We start from the raw sequence: 11,306 nt of genomic DNA on the forward strand, positions 1-11,306 counted from the left end.
ACAATTTACCCCCTGCCTATGGGCCCTGATGTGTCCTATAGCCACTGTCAATACCTTTCTAATCCAATGCATCTGAGGTATTCAGTGTATTTAATCCAATGCACCTGAGGTATTCAACATCCCTAGGGAGTCCTCTGGTGCATTGGATTAGCAAGGTATTGACAGTAGGCTATAGTATTGGAGCCTCCCCACCAAACCAAGAGAAGGCTGGCTGGAAGGTGCAGGAGAGAAGGCTCACTGGGAGAAGCTGGGAGGTGTGCAGCGCTTTCCTCCTCTTGGAAAGGAGGGAGTCCAGCCTGCTCTTAGTGGGGGGGGGGGTGTCCAAATTCCCCAGCCTGCATTCCTCTGTCTTGCCTGGGGGGAATAGGGGTGGTATCTGCATCTGCTGGGGTGTATGTGTGTGAACAGCCCCCATCTGCTTTAGGGGTGAGTTGTAATCTTGCTCTGTGTGGCTGCAATCCTTTTCAAACTTACCTGGGAGTAAGCTCCATTGACTCAAATTGGACTTACTTCTGAGTAGACCTACACAGGCTTGGGGTCTGTGTCAGCTTAACCAAGGATCTTCACCTTTCTCTTTCCTCCCCCTTCAAAAAAGAAAAAAAGCCACTCTTGATCAGTTAAACTGTCTCCAAAAATTGATTAAAAAATAAAAATACCCATTCCTTTTCAGCCATCCCCTTTTTCCTCCTGCCTCCTTTTGGGGGGGGGGGGAATACTTCCCATGTTGGCTGCTTTTATAAGACAAAGGGCACAATCCTAGCTAGGTCTATTCAGAAGTAAGTCCTATTGTGTTCAATGGAACTTACTCCAGGAAAGTGAGTTTTTAGGATTGCAGCCAAACACTCTGGGGTCTCAGTTTGCATCAGTTTGCAATTAGCAGATACACACAAAACAAAGTCTTTCCTCCCCCAGCAAATTATTCATTTCCCCCCCTCCCTTTCCAAAACCCTCCAGGTGTGTTGCTAACAAAACTCAGGGCACAATCCTAACCAGATCTACACAGATGTAAGTCCTATTTTGTTCAATAGGGCTTACTCTCAGGTAAGTGTGGTTAAGATTGCAGCCTCTGAGTGCTGGTAGCTGTTTTTTTGTTTCTAGTGTATAATTATAACACCTACATCCCCATTTTGGGGGGAGGTGAGGTGTTGTAATGGGGAGCCCTGGCCAGTGGCCACAAGGATCAGGGGAGCTGAGGGTTGGAAAAGTTTGAGAACCACTGCAAAGCACGATTGGTTATCAAGGGTCATCACAAGGCATGTTTATGCTGATGGATGAAAACAAATTTCTGCGTTCTAAAACTGAGCTACTGGAATTCTAGTACTGTAGCTCATATTAAATAGAGTAGCTTGGTTACGTGCTTTGAGCCTAATTCCTACCAATAGCCTGCAACAGTACAACTTGTAGCATTGTAGTACAGGATTTCTATAGCACTTTTCTCACAGTGAGTGAGTCTTACAAACCCAAGATGGTTGAGCAGGATGATAAACAAGGAGATTTTGCTGAAGCCAGACTGATAAGTCTTGCTTCCCTGGTGGTTTCTGGTGCAGGCGTGTGCCTCTTAACAACCATTTGCTTAATGACAGACTGCATATATGATGGTGGTCAAAGCACAATAGAGATGCTCTCATCTCCCATAGCCTGCAACAGAGTGTCTGTTTACACAACAGAGAGGCTCTTAATGCAAAGAAGAGGCAATCTATTTCCAGTAGCCTGTGCAGCCAGCTAGTGTCTGGCAGGGATGTCTGTTTACATAACAAAGGCTATCAACTGGACTGAATGTTCATTTAATGACCTAATTGCATAAAGGGGATTGGAGAACATATCCCTGGCATTAAGTGGCACACACCTGTACAAAATACTTGGTTGTACATCTGGAAACATCTGTCATTATCCAGAGGTTAGTTGGCATATTCTTCTGTTAGCAATAAGCATATGTTGCAAAAAGACATTTTCAGGAGTGAGTGGTAATTTATTAGAAGTACTTTGACCACTTTCGAAGTGCTAAGCATCTTAATCAAAGTGGTATCCTTTGGATATGAGATTTGTATCCTTCTTTCTCTAGAGCAGGGGTCTCCAAACCTTTTGGCCAGAGGGCCGCATCAAATATCTGGTCGTGGTGTGGAGGGCCGGAAAAAAATTTAAATATAAAATTTAAATAAATAAATTAGAGATGGAACTTAGATGAGTGAATGGGCTCATTCATTCAACCTCTCTGGCCCTCAGAAGACCCTCCAGACACAATCAGAGCACAGTTTTGGTCATGTTCAGTTGAGTGAGTCAGAGGCTTTCAGGGGACAAGAGGTTGGCAGCGGGCTGGAAAGATGCTTGCTGCAGGCCGCATCTGGCCCCCGGGCCGGGGTTTGAAGACCCCTGCTCTAGAGTACTGTGGGCTGACAAAAGCTTGCGAAATAATGAATGCTGTGGAGATTTAACATAGAACTTAGAAAAACACAATGTTGGAGAGAGAGGATCAGGGTCAGGTTCCCTGTGACAAGTGTACGTGTTTAAATGCATGCATTTAAGCAGCGCAGTCCAGGTAAGACTTTGCCTACTGACTGTACTGACCTGACCTGAATGGCTGGGCCTAGGCCTGAGTTTATTCTGTTAGTGATGGGTTAATTGATGCGTTGTGCAGAGCCAGGGATGGAATTTAAAATCTCTACAGGCCAACAACAGGTGGTGAGATATGAGAGAATATTTATTAAAACAAAGTCTGGCAGACCTTTAGGGAGTCGAACTGTACAGCCCTGTTGGCACTGCCACCTATGATGGTGGTTTCTATTAGCTTATGTACTCAATCACTGTGTGTGTCTATTCCTTTGGAGCCCAGATAATGTGTGGTGGATGATAGCTGTTGGTTTAACTGATATTTGGATAATTTTTCCCTTTCTTCATATAGCTGTCTGTGGGCTTGGTTGACTGACTCAGAAGCACTGGAGCTGCAGTCATCCTGATCAGTGTTTTTGGCTTGCTGTAGAAATCTAGGACTGCTTTGTTCTTCCTCTGAGGAGTTTGTGATCTGAACTGTGTGCGGAAGAAAGAGGTACACCCGTCAGCATCTGGGATGGCGAACAAGGAAAACATGAGCAGGGCCTACAGCAGTGTTTCCAAAGTAAGCTGAGTTGTTGGTATTAAGAGACAGCGTGGCTGGCGCAGAATGGTAGCTTCTGTGTCCAAGATTTAGGAGTGGCAAGGTGGTGCTGAGGGGTTCTTGACTGAGGGGAAGACCGATCAGGAGACATGGTCACCAGAGGGTCCAGGCTGATCTGCCCTACTGCTTGAGGTGGCAACTCCTGGTTGTGGGCTTCCTAGAGACATCTGAATGGCTAGATTTGGGCCTCTTCAGCCTAGAAAAGAGGCGCCTCAGGGGGGACATGATTGAGACATGCAGGGGATGGACAGAGTGGATAGGGAGATGCTCTTTACACTCTCACATAACACCAGAACCAGGGGACATCCACTAAAATTGAGTGTTGGGCGGGTTAGGACAGACAAAAGAAAATATTTCTTTACTCAGCGTGTGGTCGGTCTGTGGAACTCCTTGCCACAGGATGTGGTGCTGGCGTCTACCCTAGACGCCTTTAAAAGGGGATTGGACAAGTTTCTGGAGGAAAAATCCATTACGGGGTACAAGCCATGATGTGTATGCACAACCTCCTGATTTTAGAAATGGGTTATGTCAGAAGGCCAGATGCAGGGGAGGGCACCAGGATGAGGTCTCTTGTTATCTGGTGTGCTCCCTGGGGCATTTGGTGGGCCGCTGTGAGATACAGGAAGCTGGACTAGATGGGCCTGTGGCCTGATCCAGTGGGGCTGTTCTTATGTTCTTATGGCTACTGTGGGACATGGGAATCTGGACTGGATGGGCCTGAAGTCTACTTCAGTAGGGCTCTTCCTGTGCTGCAGGGCTTGAGGCAACATAGAAGTTGACTACAGAAAACCTAGAGATGTACTGTGACTCTAGATTTTTTTAACTCTGTGTGGTGTGAAATGATGAGATGGAACTCAAATGGAAGTGCACACAGTACTATGAGAGAAACATCTTCTATGGCCATTTGGGGTGATGTGAGTCTGCTCTTATGGATTTAAGGAAAGGGCCAACTGTCTCCATTTCCTAGTGGTAAACTGGCAGAATAGTTAGAGAGTTCAATACAGGTAGATGATAGTTATTGCCACTTTCCCCCCAAAGAATACAACATAGCTACCCTTACTTCATTGTGACAATCTGAATTACAGTTAAAGAGTAGTGATATTTCATTTGGGAGAAATACATTTGTTTACATGCTGCTTTTCCAGACAAGATTAGTTCAGTGGACACAAAGGTACAGTGTTAAATTCCAATCTCAAGTGGAGTGATATATTGTTAATCCATTAAAGGCATTGAAACAGTAAATTTTCAAACTTTGAGATTCTTCTTCAGGTGTGATGGGAGGTTCCCCGACAGTCTGCATATTGTAAATAGATGGAGTTGAGGAGGATTTTAAGCAGCACTGAATCTGCCTCTGAAAGATGCCAGAGGGTTTGCACACATGATCAAAGGAAGTTGAATCTGGGTTGGTGGGCTCTGCAGAACGCTGAAGCCCCATGTCCTGCATAAATTCTCTCTCTCCACCTTCTGAAAACTCTTCTTTAACTGCCTAACAAATGGCCTTGAAACAGTTGGAAGTAGAATCATAATTAAAAATAAATGAAACCGGTCTTCTAAGGTCTGATTTTGAGCAGGGTTACAAGAGGGGGTGGGGGAAGGAAAGTCTATTTGCCTTTATCCTCCTGTTCTTGTATTGTTCCTTTCAAGAAGTACCAACTTGGCAGCTTGACTGGCCCTCAGCGAGTTCCCTGCACTCCGTCCAGCACCCCTTCAGGATCACTCTTGATGCAGAGAGCCATGACCAACAGTGCAAAACACAGCTTGAGGCCGCCTTTTGTCCAGAACCCTGGTAAGACTGTCTGTTTGAGGGTGTGGCTAGAAGTGGAGGGAGGATTGCAGGATGTCATGGTCCTGTACTGCTGGTTGAGAAATGGGACATGCCTCTTCACAACTAGTGCTGAAACTACTGGTAGCACAGCCTGATGGGGCTTGTGTGGGAGAAGCCTGCTGACTTGTTTCCCCTCTCAATAGCTGTCCCAGGCAGGGTGCCAGTTGAGTCGAGTTCCACTTCCCAGCCAGCCCAGCAAGGTCCTGAGTGAGTTCTTCTCTTAATGATTTCAGAAGGAGGTGGGGACTGGAACAATCTTTGCATGTACTGACTCTTTGCATTGTGTCCTAAAACTCAGTCTGTTGTGTGTTCACTCCCCTTGTCTGCCCCTCCACACCCCAGGCGAGTATTCACCATTGATGACTTTGAGATTGGGCGGCCACTGGGCAAAGGGAAGTTTGGCAATGTGTACCTGGCCCGGGAGAAAGAGTCCAAGTTCATTGTGGCGCTCAAGGTGCTCTTCAAATCCCAAATGGAGAAAGAAGGCGTGGAACATCAGTTACGGCGTGAGATTGAGATCCAGTGTCACCTCAGGTTTGTGGAGGCAATGCAGGAGACCTTGAGAAAGCTTGAAGCAGGATTGCGTGCTCTTGGAAAGGTGGAATATAAGCCACTTAAACAAGACTCGGGCAAAGCAGGCAGATTGAGAACCTCTTTTCCAGGAAGAGAATATGGAGGGGAGTTCATTCTGGGAGTGGAAGCTGTTGTATCTGTCTTAAAATTCTACAGCAATTTTTGGGTTCTGCCTTTGATTAAACACATCAACATGTAGCAATTGCACAACTGTGTGGTACTGCAGCATTCTTTTTTGAAAAAGAGAGAAAGGTAGTTTCTGCTGTATTTCTACCAGATATCATTAATTGCCTTTCCTATCTGGGAGACATCTGTTGCTTCTGCCCCTGGAAGGGGGTCCTAATTGTCTCTCCTTTTCTGCAGTCACCCCAATATCCTGCGCCTCTACAACTACTTCCATGACAAGACACGTGTGTATTTGATTCTGGAGTATGCACCTCGTGGGGAGCTCTACAAAGAACTGCAGAAGTATCAGCGTTTTGATGAGAAGAGAAGTGCGACGGTGAGCTATTGCTCTTGGCTTCCATGCTTTGAGAACAGGGAACACTTCCCATTGAGATGAAAGGCTGTAGACAAATATTTTTAAATAAGTGCTAAAGGATGTGGTGTTACCAAAGGCAGCTCAAGGTAGTTCTTTTCTGAAGGCTAAGGAGGGAGTTCTACAGGGAGGTGCTACCACAGAGAAGACCCTGTCTTTTGCATCACTGTGATGTACTTCAGACAGTGGGGCATGTGGAGTGTGACCTCTATAGAGAATATGAATGCACAGGTAAACTTATGCCTTGGAAAACTTTTTCCCAATGTTAGCAGAGGGCTCCAAATTTTTTGGGAGGTGGGGTATTACCTTAATGAAATGGTACTGGAATGTGGTTGATCTGGGAGCTGTGGCAACTTGTGTGAACCAACATCAGGTCCATAAGCAATAAACATTCAAGATGTTAAAAGGCTATAAAATGAGAAAAAAATGGGGGGGGGGGAGAAAAATGCAAGGACGAAAACCAAGGCACTTATAATTCAACAGGAGAAAGGAGGGCAATGGCAAATAAGACAACTCCCTGGCACTACTCTGGCGCCTTCCTTACACTGAACCCATGCTATTCCTGATTCTACATGAACACTTGAGTGGGTGAGGCCCCTTTAAGTATTTCCTGTTTCTGGAAACAGACCTTTGTTTAGCTATCAGTAGGGGAAGAAAAAGTTTGAACAATGACCACCACCAAATAGCCCCTACTGGCTTGGAATGACTCAGTAGCCCTTTCTCATGCTGATGCAGCACAGAGGTCTCTTAAGTGTTAGAAAAGTGAATAATGGGGGAAATCAGGGATCTCCACCACATAAAGCATTCCAACCCTGCCTCTGCCTCCCTTCCACAGTACATGGAAGAACTGGCTGATGCTCTCCTCTACTGTCACAGTAAGAAGGTGATCCACCGGGATATCAAGCCAGAGAATCTGCTCATGGGGCTGAAGGGGGAGCTGAAGATTGCCGACTTTGGCTGGTCAGTGCATGCTCCCTCACTCAGGTAGGTGGCATCTTTGGTGGGGTGTCCAGGTTTGGACATGGGGGGCCCAGTTTCTGCTTTGAGGAGTGTTCTGATGCATTGTGTACACTTTGCCCCACCTTAGGAGAAAGACAATGTGTGGAACCCTGGATTACTTGCCCCCTGAAATGATTGAAGGCAAAGCACATGACGAGAAGGTTGACCTTTGGTGCATTGGGATATTGTGCTATGAGTTCTTGGTGGGGCACCCTCCCTTTGAGAGTGCTTCTCATTCGGAGACATACCGCCGCATTGTGTCGGTAAGCCTGCTCATTGCCAACGTGGTTTACATAAGTTTACATAAATGAATATATTAAAGATGAACTTATGACTGAATGAAGGTCTTGCAATAGCTCAAGGCCTATAAAAGGCCTTGCACAAAGCAAGATTGGCCTTTCTTTTGCTGCTGCTACTGCATCAGATGTGAAACAACAAGCAGTGGAGGGAGCCCTCATCCCACAGCTTACGCGAGAGGTCAAACAGTCGCTGAGAGCAGTTGCGTCGGGCCAGTGTGGGCTCCAACAAATCTCTGGAGGGCCAGAGGCTCATTGGAGACTGGGGGCTCCCTGAGGGCTGCATTGAGAGGCCTCGAGGGCCGTAAGCGGCCCCAGGGCTGGGGTTTGCGCATCCCTATGCTAAAGTGTTGAACTTTAAACCGGGGCAATCCAGGTTCAGGCCCCTTACTCTACCATGAGGATCTCTGGGGATGGCCTTTGGTCATCTCTCTGTTTATTACACAGGGTGGTTAGAGGATAAAGAGGACTTTTGTATATAGGTATTCTTTTTTCTCTCATGTGACCTTTCTCTGCTCCTTGTACTGTATCTTGCTCATCCTTCAACTGCAATGCATATACTTGCTGTTCATTGACAGTACATGAGGCAGCATTTAGTTCCCCATCCTACCACTTGATTTACTTAAGCTGGGGTGTCAAACATAAGGCCTGTGTGGCCCTGTTATAATTGGGCTCTGCCAGCATAACTAGCCTCTCATATTTTGAAAATATGAACAAGATTTTCATGTGTTTTTTTCCTGTCATTTGCAGCTAATGAGCTTCTATGCAAGAGCAAAGTGCTTGTTTCTGGACATCATCTGCTTACTGATGCCACTTCTGGCCCTTAACAGGCACTATGAATGTTCACTTTGGCCCTCTGTTTGAAATGAGTTTGACATCCCTGGCTTAACACATTTTTGCCCGCCCCACAGGTGCACACATTTGGTCCCTATTGCAAATATGCAACATTGGGCAGAAATGGCTTAAGCAGAGGTTCTGAGTTTGGAGGGCTAGGGCATAGCATGGGAGTAGACTTCAGACCGGGTTAGGAGCCTGAGGCAGGTGGAATATGGCTGGCTTAATGGCAGATTGGTTTGGATTTGTGAGGGTGACTGTATGTTCACTGTTCCATTTTGGAAAGAGAAGTTGCCCTTGTTGCGCTACCATCCACACAGATTTTTTTATATGCAACAGATAGTATATGTACTATATGTGTTTCTGAACATTCACCTGTGAAATGTCTGCTTGGGTGTGGGGTTGGGGGGCAGAATATGCAGCAGTTTGGGAAGGGTTACCCCGAGTTCATACTGAGGGCACTGCCTTAAGGAGACCCTCTTCACACTGAGACTGGTTTTGCTATTAAGCAGAAATCTAGCAATGTCTATACAAACATTTCTAATGTTATGTGGACAGACAAAAGAAAATATTTCTTGGGCATTTAGTGAAACTGTGAAACTCCTTGCCACAGGATGTGGTGATGGCATCTGGCCTAGATGCCTTTAAAATTTCTGGAGAAGTTTATCACGGGTTACAAGCCATGATGTATGTGTAACCTCCTGATTTTTGAATTGGGCTACTGAATCAGAATGGGCATCAGAATGCCAAATGCAAGGGAGGGCACCAGGATGCAGGCCCCTTGTTGTCTTGTGCATTCCCTGAGGCATTTGGTGGGCCATTTTTGAGATACAAGAAGCTGGACTAGATGGGCCTATGGCCTGATCCAGCAGGGCTCTTATGTGCCTTGGTCCTGCTTCGAATGTGTAAAATGCTTGATTTTTCTCATGCCTGCCTTCAAGTCCTAACTGCAGTCTGACTGGATTCTGCCCTCCTTCCTTTCCCAAAGGTTGATCTTAAGTTCCCGCCGTTCGTGTCAGAAGGTGCCCGGGACTTGATTTCAAAGCTGCTGCGCCACAACCCAGCTGACCGGCTATCGTTGCAGAATGTGATGGAGCACCCCTGGGTGAAAGCCAACTCTCGGCGCGTATTGCCCCCAGTTTTTAACCCTGCACCCTTGAACTAGGTCATCATAGAGAAACTGGAGGAATTGGACAGAACAGCACATCCAGTGCTGGCTCAATTAATCCAAACTGCTTTTAAAACTCATTTTCCTTCAAAGGGGGGTAGGCAAGAAGGATTCCACTGCAGTCTTCAAAAATGTTTTTATTTTTTTGAACTGCTGGAAGAGCTGGTGTCTGCTGCCTGTTGGAAGTGTATTCTTTTCAGCTTGGGGAGGGGGATTGTTCTAAAGTGCTGGGAACTAACTGCTCCCATGCTTGATTAACCAACTTCATACAGGAAGCAGCAAGGATGAATGCAATTGGGCTTGCATGCCTCCAGCCCACACTGGAGTTTGATCTTCACTCAAGTATCCTCTCCTTGTGTATATATTTCCTGCTTTAACTCTTCTGGTTAATACATTTTTATCTGTGGACATTGTTAGCTGTACTCCTTACTATTGTCTAATAAACTCTTAAAGACCAACAATTTATTTTGTCAAATACATTTCCAGAAGGGTAGGCATGCTTGACCTATATAGTTCTTCGACAACTGAAAAGGTTTAAAAATTCATTTCAGCAGAAGCTATTGTGGACTGAAGTCCACTTCTGATGGATGGGGTGACGTTCTTCATATGCGGGTAGCATAAGTGGGTGTAAGGGGGGAAATAATTTGCAAGAGGAAGTGAAACAAGGGTGACCTTGTAATAAGCTCTGTGACAATTCACAGATAAGGACCTCATAACAATGTTGTCAATTAACTATATGAGGAAGCCTTTGACTCACTGCTGTGATGGTGTGAAGCCCCATTATAAATTCTAATGCAGCTTTCTCTCAATCTAATCTCCCATAGAAGTTATGTTGGAAGACTGTAACATTTTAGCAGCTGCTATGTGCAAAAGAAATATACCTGCCTGCTTAAAGACCTTTACTGTGCAACTGCTGAAGTGAAAGTCCACAAAAGCTTGTGCTGTAATGAAGCTTTGAGTCGTCTGGCAGCATAAAGACCTAGTCCTCAGTAGTGGTTCTTGTACTCCAAAATAACAGGTCACTGTGCAAACATCACATGTGTGTGTGGTAGAAACGGAAGCATGTTGCCCCAGGCCTATGTGCAAGAACCACAGTTGTGCTTCTTGTGCTAGCTCCCAGCTTTTCCTTTTCAAAAATGGTTTGGGAAGGTAAGCTGGGGGGGGGAAGGGTTGTTCCTGCTTTTGCTGGAGAAGGGTCTACCTCTCCACCTAAAGGCCCTAATTCTCACTGATGGCAACACTGGACTGTGTGTGTGTAAAAGGTTGTAAGCTGTTCAGAATTTGAAGCAGGTGAGCGGTGGTGTAGCTAGAGGGGGGTGCAAAGCACCCAGTCATGCAGGGAGCCTTGCTGTGGTGTGCAAGTGCCTCTCCCCCAGAGCCCTTCGGGGTGGTGGATGCAAAACAGAGGCAATCGTATGGCCCCTCCCTGCAAGACAGGGTGCTTTGCACCCCCCTCTAGCTACGCCACTCAGGCTCTGGGGGGAGGGGCCAACTTGCACAAGTGGTGAGGCTCCCTGCAAAACTTTGCTCCCCTCTAGTTATGCCACTGGGATGAGGGTGTGTGAACTCCCCCCCCCCCCCCCCCGCAAGGAGGTGGCCAACCAGCCTTCCACCTTGAGGACTCCTGGCCCTTCAGCAGTGCAGAGGGGGGAGTTTCAGAGGGTGCAGCATGTCAGCTCCCAGAGGAGAAGCAGCAGCTGCTGAAATTCCCCCAGTTAAAGGGCCAGCCAGTAGTCGTTAGCACATCTTCTGGCAGCCTGCTGGACTTTGCTGCGAGCAGCTCGGAGGACCTGCAGGTTGCGCTCACTGGGACAGGCCTTGTATGCTGCTTGTCATGGGACAGGTCATGGTTCAGGATGTGGACTCGCCTCCCTGCATTACAATATCCACATGAACTGGAGGTTGTCCATGACTTTGTGTAC

General features: G+C 46.6%; 1 protein-coding gene across 1 annotated transcript; it reads left to right on the forward strand.

Moving 5' to 3' along the window:
* Nucleotides 1-2,904: 2,904 nt before the first annotated feature.
* On the forward strand, nt 2,905-9,832 carry AURKB (aurora kinase B). The gene is made up of 8 exons (XM_066627687.1): nt 2,905-3,112; nt 4,796-4,937; nt 5,120-5,183; nt 5,319-5,510; nt 5,913-6,051; nt 6,923-7,071; nt 7,175-7,349; nt 9,205-9,832. The coding sequence occupies exons 1-8, from the start codon at nt 3,065-3,067 to the stop codon at nt 9,379-9,381; spliced, it is 1,086 nt and encodes a 361-aa protein (XP_066483784.1). The 5' UTR covers nt 2,905-3,064; the 3' UTR covers nt 9,382-9,832.
* The last annotated feature ends 1,474 nt before the right edge of the window (nt 9,833-11,306 follow it).

Source organism: Tiliqua scincoides, chromosome 5 (assembly GCF_035046505.1).
Source record: "Tiliqua scincoides isolate rTilSci1 chromosome 5, rTilSci1.hap2, whole genome shotgun sequence".
NCBI classification, from domain to species: Eukaryota; Metazoa; Chordata; class Lepidosauria; order Squamata; family Scincidae; genus Tiliqua; species Tiliqua scincoides.

Coding starts and splice junctions, on each gene's coding strand:
- AURKB (XM_066627687.1), top strand. CDS start 3,065: ATGGCGAACAAGGAAAACATGAGCAGGGCCTACAGCAGTGTTTCCAAA. Junction 3,113..4,795: donor CCTACAGCAGTGTTTCCAAA/GTAAGCTGAGTT, acceptor GTTCCTTTCAAG/AAGTACCAACTTGGCAGCTT. Junction 5,184..5,318: donor CCAGCCCAGCAAGGTCCTGA/GTGAGTTCTTCT, acceptor TCCACACCCCAG/GCGAGTATTCACCATTGATG.